General features: G+C 47.1%; 2 protein-coding genes across 2 annotated transcripts in view; one reads left to right on the top strand and one right to left on the bottom strand.

Moving 5' to 3' along the window:
• LOC120933827 (C-reactive protein-like) overlaps window positions 1-10681 on the bottom strand; it is a 34452-nt gene extending 23771 nt beyond the window's left edge. The window contains exons 1-2 of the mRNA XM_040347226.1: window positions 10269-10681; window positions 3080-3141 (exon numbers count right to left, since the gene is read on the bottom strand). Of these exons, the coding sequence (XP_040203160.1) occupies window positions 3080-3137 (58 nt within the window). The 5' untranslated portion in view covers window positions 3138-3141; window positions 10269-10681. The remainder of the gene's footprint in view (window positions 1-3079; window positions 3142-10268) is intronic.
• LOC120933829 (protein HEXIM1-like) lies at window positions 5785-6248 on the top strand (the record flags this gene model as incomplete). The annotated part of the gene is given in 2 exon segments (XM_040347228.1): window positions 5785-6181; window positions 6184-6248. Coding segments are annotated over 2 exon segments (462 nt in total), but the record flags the coding sequence as incomplete, so codon positions are not given.
• Window positions 10682-15080: the final 4399 nt, after the last annotated feature.

Below are 15080 nucleotides of genomic sequence, written 5' to 3'. Positions count from 1 at the left end.
CCACCCCCATACACTCCGCACACCTCTCATCTACATACCACCCACCCCTCTCATCTACATACCACCCACCCCATACATTCCACACCCCTCTCATCTACATACCACCCACCCCCATACACTCCTCACCCCTCTCATCTACATACCACCCACCCCTCTCATCTACATACCACCCACCCCCATACATTTCACACCCCTCTCATCTACATACCACCCACCCCCATACATTCCACACCCCTCTCATCTACATACCACCCACCCCCATACATTCCGCACCCCTCTCATCTACATACCACCCACCCCCATACACTCCGCACCCCTCTCATCTGCATACCACCCACCCCCATACACTCCACACCCCTCTCATCTACATACCACCCACCCCCATACACTCAACACCCCTCTCATCTACATACCACCCACCCCATACACTCCGCACCCCTCTCATCTACATACCACCCACCCCATACACTCCGCACCCCTCTCATCTACATACCACCCACCTCCATACACTCCGCACCCCTCTCATCTACATACCACCCACCCCTCTCATCTACATACCACCCACCCCCATACACTCCGCACCCTCTCATCTACATACCACCCACCCCCATACACTCCGCACCCCTCTCATCTACATACCACCCACCCCTCTCATCTACATACCACCCACCCCAATACACTCCGCACCCCTCTCATCTACATACCACCCACCCCCATACACTCCGCACCCCTCTCATCTACATACCACCCACCCCTCTCATCTACATACCACCCACCCCCATACACTCCGCACCCCTCTCATCTACATACCACCCACCCCTCTCATCTACATACCACCCACCCCCATACACTCCGCACCCCTCTCATCTACATACCACCCACCCCCATACACTCCGCGCCCCTCTCATCTACATACCACCCACCCCCATACACTCCGCACCCCTCTCATCTACATACCACCCACCCCTCTCATCTACATACCACCCACCCCCATACATTCCACACCCCTCTCATCTACATACCACCCACCCCCATACATTCCGCACCCCTCTCATCTACATACCACCCACCCCTCTCATCTACATACCACCCACCCCCATACACTCCGCACCCCTCTCATCTACATACCACCCACCCCTCTCATCTACATACCACCCACCCCATACATTCCACACCCCTCTCATCTACATACCACCCACCCCCATACATTCCACATCCCTCTCATCTACATACCACCCACCCCCATACATTCCGCACCCCTCTCATCTACATACCACCCACCCCTCTCATCTACATACCACCCACCCCCATACATTCCACACCCCTCTCATCTACATACCACCCACCCCATACATTCCATACCCCTCTCATCTACATACCACCCACCCCTCTCATCTACATACCACCCACCCCCATACATTCCACACCCCTCTCATCTACATACCACCCACCCCCATACATTCCACACCCCTCTCATCTACATACTACCCACCCCCATACATTCCGCACCCCTCTCATCTACATACCACCCACCCCCATACATTCCGCACCCCTCTCATCTACATACCACCCACCCCCATACACTCCGCACCCCTCTCATCTGCATAGCACCCACCCCCATACACTCCACACCCCTCTCATCTACATACCACCCACCCCCATACAATCAACACCCCTCTCATCTACATACCACCCACCCCATGCACTCCGCACCCCTCTCATCTACATAACACCCACCCCATACACTCCGCACCCCTCTCATCTACATACCACCCACCTCCATACACTCCGCACCCCTCTCATCTACATACCACCCACCTCCATACACTCCGCACCCCTCTTATCTACATACCACCACCCCCATACACACCGCACCCCTCTCATCTACATACCACCCACCCCCATACACACTGCACCCCTCTCATCTACATACCACCCACCCCCATACACTTCGCACCCCTCTCATCTACATACCACCCACCCCCATACACTCTACACCCCTCTCATCTACATACCACCCACCCCCATACACTCCGCACCCTCTCATCTACATACCACCCACCCCCATACACTCCGCACCCCTCTCATATACATACCACCCACCCCTCTCATCTACATACCACCCACCCCCATACACTCCGCACCCTCTCATCTACATACCACCCATACACTCCGCACCACTCTCATCTACATACCACCCACCCCTCTCATCTACATACCACCCACCCCCATACACTCCGCACCCCTCTCATCTACATACCACCCACCCCCATACACTCCGCACCCCTCTCATCTACATACCACCCACCCCTCTCATCTACATACCACCCACCCTCATACACTCCGCACCCCTCTCATCTACATACCACCCACCCCTCTCATCTACATACCACCCACCCCCATACACTCCGCACCCCTCTCATCTACATACCACCCACCCCCATACACTCCGCGCCCCTCTCATCTACATACCACCCACCCCCATACACTCCGCACCCCTCTCATCTACATACCACCCACCCCTCTCATCTACATACCACCCACCCCCATACATTCCACACCCCTCTCATCTACATACCACCCACCCCCATACATTCCGCACCCCTCTCATCTACATACCACTCACTCCATACACTCCGCACCCCTCTCATCTACATACCACCAACCCCCATACACTCCGCACCCCTCTCATCTACATACCACCCACCCCCATAATTATTTTTTTTTGGTGGGGGAGTGGATCTTGGGTGGGAGTTCCCAAAACATTTTTTCCCCCTGAGCGTCATGCTACATTAATGGTCTACTGAAAGTAAAAGCAGTTGACTTTTGACATCCATTTGTGCCCCAAAATCCTTCAGGACTGAGACTGCCCTCTTAAAATTACCCACCGGTAATAGTTTTACACAGTTGCCATTGCAACTACCCTCCTGTGCCAGAGACTCCAGGACCACCAACATTAATTGTGGGTATCTCATACTACTTACTTTCCCTTTTCAGAGACACCTGGATCATCACTTACTTTCCTCTGCCAGAAAATCGGGATCACCAACAGTAATTTTGTTAAGGTCATATCACCTACCTTCCTGTGCTAGAGATGCCGGGATCACCACCAAGAACAGCAGCACACACAACTCCATCTCCCTGAATAATAAATACGAATGGTGTGAATCCTCTCTCAGCAATTTGTACAGTATATATTAGCAGAACAGAGAGCTGCCCAGTGCTGTGTTTGGATACAGCCAATCAGAAATCAGAAATTACAGGCATAGATTCATATGTAGACATAGCCAGCATACAACATGGTTGCCATGGTCCGCAGGCAGATACTATTCTGCTTCCTCCACCCAGCCACTATATTCCCTTTTTCCCATAACTATACTCAGCCACTCTCATCTTTTTTTCCCTCGCAGTCAATGGTCAGATCATACAATGTCTTCTCCCTCCCTTGTCCAAGATAAGGTTTCACCCAACCTCATTTCACCCAGACCACAATAATCTTCCACTAGATCCCAATCCATGCTAGCCTCCCTTTCTCTATTCTCTGTATGGTCTATGGCAGGGGTCCGGAACCTATGGCTCGTATGCCAGATGTGGCTCTTTTGATGGCTGCATCTGGCTCTCACCTCTCAATCCGCGGATCGCGTGGTGTGCCGATTCGCGGATTGAGCCCATAGGAAAGGCCGCGGCTTCGGCCTAGCTCCAGACTTTTCCACCCTACAACAACCATCCTCTCTTCCCCCCAACCATGTTCAGCCCCCCCTCCATGGTCTATGGTTAGATACTGTGAAGGACTTGTATGCAATTGCCTATATGTTTCAGTCTAATTCTCTCCCTGCTATTTTAATGCTGTGTGTGTTAGGTGTAAAAGGTGATTTCATGTGTGACTCATTCCTCTGCATAACAGACTGTTGAAATGTTAATGTCCCATCCCCAGCCAGCTCTCTATTCTAAAGGGTAATTGATCTATTGTGTGTGTGAAGAAGACCTGTGTTTACCCTTAAGAGATGTGTATTGTATCGTCAGGCTAAATGATTAGATAATTGGCTCATGTTAATTATTCTGATTGCTTTGTTGTAGTAATTAACTTCACTGATGTCATTATCTAAAGAAATGTGTCTGTCAGGTTCGGCTCCAAAGTGTCTACCTATAATCTGTATGGGAGCCCCCAGTGTGTGGAAAGAGGGTGGAGATTTCATTGTTCTTTGATTGATGATTAGCTTGTAAACGGTATATAACTAGCTGAATGCTGCCATTAAAGTGTCTCTTGTTCCAGCATTAAGCTTTGGCTCATGTGTGGATTATTGGGCGATTCCAGGGATTTCTACTCATGGAATACTGGGTGATTTTCTTTTATGGGAAGAAGGGAATGCTTGACGGGGATATTTTCTACTACCGTCACAACTGGTTAGCAGCAGCGGGATTTTCCCTTCTACTCTCCTTTACACCCGGATTAAAAGAAATACACTGAAAGAACTACTGGAAGTTCGTGGAAGGATTGCTAGCAACAAAACCAAGCGGGTCATCATAGCAGAATTAATGGAGCTAGACCAGGAGAACTTGGTTGCAGCAACGCCAGCAGTACAAGAGATGGAGACACCAGTGATTCAGGAAGAGGAATCACCAGCCAACAAAGTAATGAGAGAGAAGCTAGCATGGTTCGGTCCGAACCCAACGGCGGATGTGGTGCTGAAAGTGATGGATTTGTTAGCGAAGGAGGCTAAACAAATAAGAGACACAAAACTACAGTTTAAACTGGCAGCAGTCCAACAAGCAGCCGCACATTCTCCAAACAGTGAGTACAGCACAGCAGACACAAGGAAGATTCCGTTTAGCGCTTTTAAAGCTTTTGATGAAAAAGACTGTGAAATTGATAACTACCTGGCAGATTTTGAGCGACAATGTAACCTGCACCGAATAGCTAGAGGAGAGTGGGTTTCAATATTGTCAGGCAAACTGTCAGGCAAAGCTTCTGATGCTTTCCGGACCGTGCCAGAGCAGGAGATCCATAGCTACGCCAGGGTTAAAGAAGTGCTCCTGGCTCGTTATGCAGTAACCCCAGAGTCCTACCGACAGAAGTTCAGGGACTCACGCAAAACCATGAAAGACTCTTACGCAGAATGGGCATGCCAGTTATCCCTGTCGGCCTCTAGATGGGTTAACAGCAGCCAGGCCACCACCGCAGAGGACATTTTGCAACTAATGCTCCTGGAGCAATTTTACAATCACATCCAGACGGATGTCAAAGACTGGGTGAGAGATCGCAGGCCCATAACTCTACCAGAGGCCGCTAAGTTGGCGGATGAATATGCGGATACTCGCAAGATGAACCAGGTCACACCACGGGTACAACCTCCACGACCAACGGTGCCCTCACACCCACCAACCGCTAGATACCAACCTCTTAACAGACCGGTGACATCTAGCCCTTGCTATCCACGCCAGGAGGACAACGAACAACGCTGCTTCCGGTGCAAACAGCTGGGTCACTTCATGCAGAATTGCCCCATGGACAACAACACCAGGTCAAATTGGTCTCGACCTGGGTACCGCCCACCAGCAGCAGCCCATTGTGTAGACTCGGCTTGGGATCCCCAGGAGATGGGTCAGGAAGAACCATTGGGCACCCTTTACGAAGCCCTCACGGTACAATCTGTTATTACGGACAACAGGAAACACCAGTGTCAGCTGGTCATGGGTAACGGAAAAACCGCCCGGGGATTAAGAGACAGCCGGGTGGGCGACAGCCATGAGCCGGAGGGGCCCTGGAGGGAGCTGGGCAGAAAGAGGCACCGCCGGCTACCCTCCAAGAAGAAGAGGTCCTGGAAGCCGTATATCAAGCTGACCTGGGAGGAGAAGAAGCGACTGGAGGAGAGGGAGTCGCAGCGGGCGTCCCTGATGCGGGCCGAGATGTTCGCCAAGGGCCAACCGGTGGCCCCTTACAAAACCACCCAGTTCCCGATGGAGGACGACGAGGAGGAGGACGGCACGGGCAGCGACGGTATGGCCAACGACGGCACCAAGTTCCTGCAGAAGGACTTTTCTGAGACCTACGAGAAGTACCACATGGAGAGCCTGCAGGACATGATCAAGCAGGAGCTGATCCGTGAGTACATGGAGCTGGAGAAGTGCATAAGCCGCATGGAGGAGGAAAACAACCGCCTGAGGTCACAGCAGGCCGACCCCCCAGGCTCCATGAACTGGAGATGGAGCTGGAGAAGCTCAAAGAGGAGAACTGGTGGCTGCAGAGGGAGCAGGGGGTGGCTGACCCTATGGGGCACTGATCCAACCCCCCCCATAGCGGGACACCTAGACGGCGGCGCACAGACCCATCCACCGTCTTTACACTGACTTCTGGTGACTCTGCAGATCGCACAAAGACTTGGGGACTGACCGGCGTGTGATCTGATGACCTGGTGGCATACCTGAGTCGGAAGCTGTTGCCAAGGGAGGTCAGTTACGCCACCATTGAAAAAGAGTGTTTGGCCTTGGTATGGGCACTCAAAAAGCTCACCCCTTACCTTTATGGCCGGGCTTTCACTCTCATCACCGATCACAACCCCTTGGTGTGGCTTAACGGGTTTCAGGGGGCAACGCCCGTTTGCTACGCTGGAGCTTGGCCTTACAGCCCTATGACTTTGCGATTCATTATCGCCCAGGCAAGCAAAACAGGAATGCCGATGGATTGTCACGCCAAACGGAGTTAACCTCGGACTAAAAGCTCTGAACCCGTCAACCCTACTGGACCAGGAAAGGTCCAACCGAGTTGCCGGAGCAGGGAGAAAAAGGGGGGGCATTGTGAAGGACTTGTATGCAATTGCCTATATGCTTCAGTCTAATTCTGTCCCTGCTATTTTAATGCTGTGTGTGTTAGGTGTAAAAGGTGATTTCATGTGTGACTCATTCCTCTGCATAACAGACTGTTGAAGTGCTAATGTCCCATCCACAGCCAGCTCTCTATTCTAAAGGGTAATTTATCTATTGTGTGTGTGAATAAGACCTGTGTTTACCCTTAAGAGATGTGTATTGTATCGTCAGGCTAAATGATTAGATAATTGGCTCATGTTCATTATTCTGGTTGCTTTGTTGTAGTAATTAACTTCACTGATGTCATTATCTAAAGAAATGTGTCTGTCAGGTTCGGCTCCAAAGTGTCTACCTATAATCTGTATGGGAGCCCCCAGTGTGTGGAAAGGGGGTGGAGATTTCATTGTTCTTTGATTGATGATTAGCTTGTAAACGGTATATAACTAGCTGAATGCTGCCATTAAAGTGTCTCTTGTTCCAGCATTAAGCTTTGGCTCATGTGTGGATTATTGGGCGATTCCAGGGATTTCTACTCATGGAATACTGGGTGATTTTCTTTTATGGGAAGAAGGGAATGCTTGACGGGGATATTTTCTACTACCGTCACAGATACCACTCCAACTACTCCACCCTACCACATCCCTCCCTCAACCTCTTCACCCTAGACATGTGCATTTGTTTTTCGTCCGAATGCATTTTAGTCCGGTTAGTTCGGGACTTTGAATGAGAGATGTATACCAAAAAGCAGTCTTAGCAAAGAACACTTTATTATGCCTTGTGAGATCATGTACAGCATACTGAATGACAAAAAATTGCATCCACAAAATCGCATAAAAATGCTACAAATTACATATACATATTGACACCATGGTACTTGGCATATCGTGGAGTAAAGACAAGTCCTGCACAACATGAACCACTGGAGGGGCTTGATGGTATAATGAAAATCTAGGAGTAAAACAGTATAAAAAACATAAAATCATCTGTATGAACATCATGCATCTATGTATGCCCGAAGTGTTTTGTTGGGGCGAATGCAATGGTGATCTATAAAAAGACATAACCATATGGTATAATGTTGTAGTTGAATAATATAAATAATGTATAAGGGACAAGATAGATAACCCTATAAAAACTCACGTCAACTGTATAGATGTGAGCACAGGACCAGAGCTGTTGAAATTGTCTGGCATGGGAGCTGATGTAGAGACACATGGACAAACAGGGAGCACTGTGGATTCCCCAAAGCCAATGTGTAAATGTAGATGACAGTGGGCCAACACTTCTGTGGATTGTGATCAGTGGTATATAATATAACTGTATGTTTTTTATACTGTTTTACTCCTAGATTTTCATTATACCATCAAGCCCCTCCAGTGGTTCATGTTGTGCAGGACTTGTCTTTGCTCCACGATATGCCAAGTACCATGATTTCAATATGTATTTGTAATTTGTAGCATGTTTATGCGATTTTGAGGATGCAATTTTTTGTCATTCAGTATGCTGCACAATGTACATGATATCACAAGGCATAATAAAATGCTCTTTGCTAAGACTGATTTTGGTATACATCTCTCATTTAAAGTCCCGAGCTAACCCCCCCCCCTTTTGTGTTGGAACCCAATTAAGCAATACTGTATATCCTACATGCTTACTCTGCATGGTGATTGGCCTCATTTAAAGTCCCGCTGACCAAACTCTCTCTTTTTTCTATAGAGAGAAAAGATTTGACGTAGAGAGAAAAGATTTGACGTAGAGAGAAAAGATTTGACGTAGAGAGAAAAGATTCTACATAGAGAGAAAAGATTCGACATTATAGAGAGAAAAGATTCGACATTATAGAGAGAAAAGATTCTACATAGAGAGAAAAGATTCGACAAAGAGAGAAAAGATTCGACAAAGAGAGAAAAGATTCTACATAGAGAGAAAAGATTCAACAATATAGAGAGAAAAGATTTGACATTATAGAGAGAAAAGATTCGACATTATAGAGAGAAAAGATCCGACATTATAGAGAGAAAAGATTCGACATTATAGAGAGAAAAGATTCGACATTATAGAGAGAAAAGATTCTACATAGAGAGAAAAGATTCGACAAAGAGAGAAAAGATTCGACAAAGAGAGAAAAGATTCTACATAGAGAGAAAAGATTCAACAATATAGAGAGAAAAGATTTGACATTATAGAGAGAAAAGATTCGACATTATAGAGAGAAAAGATTCGACATTATAGAGAGAAAAGATTCTACATAGAGAGAAAAGATTCGACAAAGAGAGAAAAGATTCTACATAGAGAGAAAAGATTCAACAATATAGAGAGAAAAGATTTGACATTATAGAGAGAAAAGATTCGACATTATAGAGAGAAAAGATTCTACATTATAGAGAGGAAAGATTCTACATTATAGAGAGAAAAAATTCTACATTATAGAGAGAAAAGATTCGACATTATAGAGAGAAAAAATTCGACATTATAGAGATATGAAGATACGACATAGAGAGAAAAGATTCAACATTATAGAGAGGAAAGATTCTACATAGAGAGAAAAGATTCGACATTATAGAGACATGAAGATTCGACATAGAGAGAAAAGATTCGACATTATAGAGACATGAAGATTCGACGAAGCAGCTAAAAACATACGATCGCCACAAGCGGACATTTATGGTCAAATGCTCCGCCTATAGGCTATAGTAGAATTCTAATATTGGTTGACTAGTAAAAATAATTAATAAATATAATTATTTACTAGTGTCATACAACATTAGAATTCTACTATAGCTTGTGGGCGGAGCATTCAACCAAAAATGTATGATCGTGGCGTCATACAGTTTAGCTGCTTCATCAAATGTTCTTAGAACATTCGACAGACACCATAAGCCTTCAATTGACAGATTCGACCTTAATTAATTTGGATTTTCAGACGAATGCATTTTTTTATGAAACAAAATAAATAAAAACAAATAATTTCGGGAGTAACTAAATTAATGTATTTTTCAGACGAAAACAAAATTCTGAAACAAAATATTTCAGTGTGCACATGTCTACTTAACCCCATGGTCCATGGTCAGATACCACTCCACCTACGACACCCAACCACAACCATCCCCTCTTCCCCCAACCATGTTCAGCCCCTCTCAACCCCCACCCATGGTCCATGGTCAGATCATACACTGACTTCTCTCCTCTGTCCAAAATCAGTTTTTACTCGAGCTCTTTAATCTGGCTGTAATTATCTTCCACTCGGTCCAAATCCTTTGCCTATTCTCCTGATGGTCCATGGTCATATACCACTCCACCTATTCTATCCAGCCACAACCATTCTCTCTTCCACCGGCTATGTTCTACTCTAAACATTCTACTCTACCTCTTCTCACCTCAATCTATTTAAATATCCATCTACTTCTACACAAATAAAATCATAATAGACAAAGGCTATGGAAGTTTTCCAAATAAAGTCTTACCTGGAAATCAGAAGGCTAGAATACGGGACTGCAGGGGAACGATCGCATACTCTTCTCCTTAAATGCTGCTCCTAGGCTGGAACATTCCTCCAGTTCTATTATAGGATGTCACTCTCCGGGCCCCTCCTAGGATGGAACATTTCTCCAGTTCTATTATAGGATGTCACTCTCCGGGCCCCTCCTAGGATGGAACATTTCTCCAGTACTATTATAAGATGTCACTCTCCGGGCCCCTCCTAGGATGGAACATTTCTCCAGTACTATTGTAAGATGTGATTCTCCGGGCCCCTCCTAGGCTGTAACATTTCTCCAGTTCTATTATAAGATGTCACTCTCCGGGCCCCTCCTAGGATGGAACATTTCTCCAGTTCTATTATAGGATGTCACTCTCCGGGCCCCTCCTTGGATGGAACATTTCTCCAGCACTATTATAAGATATGATTCTCCGGGCCTTGCTAGAATGAACATATCTCCAGTTCCATTTGAAGACATGCCTGTCATGTTCCTACTTGTCTGTTTGCCTACATAAAACAAAAATAAATGGCTAATGCCGCGTACACACGATCGGAAATTCCGACTAGAAGAACTTGGATTTTTTTCAGATGGAATTTTGGCTCAAACTAGTGTTGCATACACACGGTCACATACAATTCAAACCATCAAAAAAAGAAGTGATGTACAACACTACAACAAGGCGAGAAAAATTAAGTTCAATGATTCCGAGCATGCATCGAATTGATTGCGAGAATGCATGTTTTTTTGCATACAGACGATCGGAATTTCTGACAAGAACTTTTACCGTTGGAAAATTTGAGAACCAGCTCTCAAATTTTTGCTGTCGGAAATTCCAATAGAAAAAGTCCAATGGAGCCTACACACGGTCGGAATTTCTGACCAAAAGCTCACATCAAACTTTTCTTGGGAAATTCCGATCGTGTGTACGCAGCATTACTGCTATGTAGCTGCAGTGTAACAGATTTGTAATTATTTATGGACCTTGGGTATATGAAGTACACCCTAAAAAACTTCACCCAAAGCCTTGAATAAACTTTAAATTAATGTATTTTCACCTTACTAGACAACACGCTGCTCAGAATTTCACAATGCATCTCTACGCCTAGCCAAGCCTGATGCAGCGTAAACACGGTCGGAATTTCCGTCAACAAATGTTCGATGGGAGCTTGTTGTCGGACATTAGGCTCCATCGGACAACAACAGCTGGATCTCAAATTTTCCGACAACAAAATCCGTTCTCGTAGACAATTCCGACTCACAAAATTCCACGCATGCTCTGAATCAAGTGTAGCGCTACCCCCTCAGGAGTCGCTGATTGTTGTTGGGATCGGCATATTAAGTTACCTCTCACTGTTGTCTAGGGGTGTAGTTGATGAGTAGAGTAGTGAGCGAATGTCCAGTCAATAAAAGAAGGTTTTTGAATGCTTTATTTTCGGCCCAACATGGCCAACATCAACATGAGGTAGAGAGAAAAGGTTGATGAAGCGATAGAGAACTTTGCAGTATCAGGCCTGGATATGAAGAGAGCAATCCTGCTCTCAGTAGTACAGTAGTAGTAGATACAGTTCGTCGCCACTCCAGCCAGAGTGGGTGAAGTGCCCTCGGACAGACTCCTGCCACAAGCCTGGTAGCCAAAGTGTCACTTTAGGTTGCTGGGAGGAACAGGCCTCTGCCACAGACCCGGCTCTAGGGACCTTTGCCACAGGTCTAGTACTTGGATGAGCTGAACGGATTGAGCGAATCCTCCCAGTAGATTAAGTTAGGGTCATCGGGTGACAGTTGAAGTGTACCTGTCAATGTCCCGGTCACCAGATCCCCGATGGTTCGTTCAAGCCCTATTGGACAACCTGTCTCCGGGTTCTCCTCAAGCCGACCCCCCATCGAATGGCACACAGCCTGGGATCTCCTCAATAGAGCTGGGGACCCAGCAAGTCACTGGGGCCCCTCTCAGCAACATAGAGCTCCGCGTAGCATGTGACCCCGGCCTGGTAGGCCATCGCCGGGGTCCGTTGGATGCGCGCACCCTAAAGGTGGATGCCGCACCTGGAACCTGGAACCCGCGAAGAACCAAGAAATATGGCGTCTGCCACAGATATACTCTCCCCCAGCATGCTCCGCGAAGGAAAACTCCTCTAATTGGCTGCTGGGGAAAAGTGGCTCTGCCAGAACCCCTCTAGCGCCAACTGTCGCCCAGGGGTGGAATCGGCACCCCTGGAGTGCAGACTGACCTACAGGACAGTTGAGGAATGAGAGCAGCCCAAATTTAACAAATTGTGAATGGGAGCAAAATAACTCTCCCATTCCCCACTAACTTTAGCGTAGTGCCCATACTGAAAGTAAGGGGGCACTACACAAGTATGAGACGGAAGCGCTCGGTCTGGTAAAACTAGTATTCCTAATGGAGATAGCACATTCATCACGCTGCAAATTTTTGAATCTTTTAACGCAGCACATTCTCTTCTTCTTTATAATGCTAGAATAATGAAGTTGTTTTGCTGCTGATATTCACACCAAGTTCTGACAAACTGATTTCTTTATTATTTCTCATGATCTCCTGAAGAGATCAAACTGAAGAGCAGTAACGGACTGAAAAGCACGAGGCTGAAAAGTGTGAATCGTCTCTCACCAAACTTCTACTAACACGAGATTAGCAGAAGGAGCCCAAAGGGTGGTGCACTTGGTATTGAACTTCCCTTTTATAGTGCCGTTGTACGTGTTGTACGTGACCGCGTTCTTGGCGATCTAAATTTCTGACAACATTTGTGCTACCGTGTGTATGCAACACAAGTTGGAGCCAACATCCATCACAAAAAAATCCACGGTTTTGTGTAGGAATGTCCGATCGTGTGTACGTGGCATTACGCTACCTGTGTTTCTGAGCCTCTAGTGTCCACAGCATAGGTCTCCAGTGTTCCTGTGTCTCATGTGTATTTAACGCTCCTGTGACTCCGGTGACCCCCAGTGTTTCCAGTGACCCTAGTGCTCTTGTGTCTCCAATGACCTCAGCGTCTTCATGGATCACCAAACTGCTGTGTCTTCAGTGGCTCCTGTGTCTCCTGTAATCTTACCATCTCAAGTGACCCCTGTGTGCCTATGTGTTCAGTAAATCCTGAGCATCCTATGATTTCCAGTGACCCCAGAGAATCCTATAACTTCCAAGGACCCCAAAGCATCCTATGACTTACAGGCACCTCAGAGCATCCTTTGACTCGCAGTGACCTCAAGGTGTCCAATGACTCCCAATGACCTCAGAGCATCCTGTGACTTCCAGTGGCTTTGCAACACCCTGCAAATAGCCTGTTTAAGTCCTCACTGCAGAAACCATTCCGGCTGTGCAGAAAGTCATTCATTAGTGGAAGAATTACTACCATCACCAATGAATGACAGCCCCCTGTTCAGGGCTGTGGTTGTTAGTAGGGTTGTCCCGATACCACTTTTTTAGGACCGAGTACAAGTACCGATACTTTTTTTCAAGTAGTCGCCGATACCGAATACCGATACTTTTTTTAAATGTGTCCCCAAATGCAGCCATGTCCCCCCCATATGCAGCCATGTCCCCCCACATATGCAGCCATGTCCCTCTAGCCATGTCCCTCACATATGCAGCAATGTCCCTCTAGCCATGTCCCTCACATATGCAGCCATGTCCCTCACATATGCAGCAATGTCCCTCTAGCCATGTCCCTCACATATGCAGCCATGTCCCTCACATATGCAGCAATGTCCCTCTAGCCATGTCCCTCACATATGCAGCCATGTCCCTCTAGCCATGTCCCTCACATATGCAGCCATGTCCCTCACATATGCAGCAATGTCCCTCTAGCCATGTCCCTCGATGCGGCGGCACGATGCGGCAGGAGCGGCGGGGGGGGGGGGGGGAAGGGGGGGGAAGTATTCTATTTAGGTATCGGGGGTATTTGCGCGAGTACGAGTACTCCCGCAAATACTCGGTATCGGTCCCGATACCGATACTGGTATCGGTATCTGGACAACCCTAGTTGTTAGCAACCAAAGATGAATCCCCAGCCCATTCAGTTGAATAAATATTGTGGGGGTGGGGATGCTGGTTGATGTCATTGACCAAATATGGCAGTGAATGGGGCCTGGTCATTGGTTGCAGTCACTATTCCACCGTGAAGGACATCATTGAAGCTTTGCTGTCATTCGTGGCGATAGGATCAGTGGGATGGGATTGACATGTGTCAAATACTTTGTGGGACATTATGTTTGATACAGTGGGGTACTGTCAGGGCTGGGCTCAGCCCTTCCTTCTCTGGGCTGGCCACTCAGCTGTTGGCTAATTGCCAGCTTCTATCTCTCAACATTGACTCACCTGTTGATGATCCTGCTCATCAGTCCTGCCTACTTAAACCTTCCAGTTCACTTGCTCTCTACCTTTGCCTTGGTCAACATCACACAGACTATCTCCTGCGTTCCTGTTGAAGACTTTCTTGGCTGACATCCCTTCTGGCTCCTGATCCTGTTGGCTGTTCTACTACGTTCTTCTCTGGCTCTATGACATTTGGCTCGGCTGACTATCCGATCCGGTTCCTGAATTCTGGCTATGTATCGGTCTGATTCATGGTTCCTGATAGGTACATGTTATCCTCACCCAAAGATGTTTCAGATCTAATATGAATTTTAAGGGGGACCCCACACAAAAAAATGGCATTAGGTCCAGCCAAATTCCATACAAGATCATTTGGGTCTGGTATGGATTTTAGGGGAGAACTCCATGCAATAATCAAGTTAAAAAAGCATACAGATTCTTATCTGAGCATGGAGCCTGAACCTTAC

The sequence above is a fragment of the Rana temporaria genome, chromosome 3 (assembly GCF_905171775.1).
Source record: "Rana temporaria chromosome 3, aRanTem1.1, whole genome shotgun sequence".
NCBI lineage: Eukaryota > Metazoa > Chordata > Amphibia > Anura > Ranidae > Rana > Rana temporaria.
Note: the sequence above shows the minus strand (reverse complement) of the source record. Positions and strands in the feature narration are given on the sequence as shown.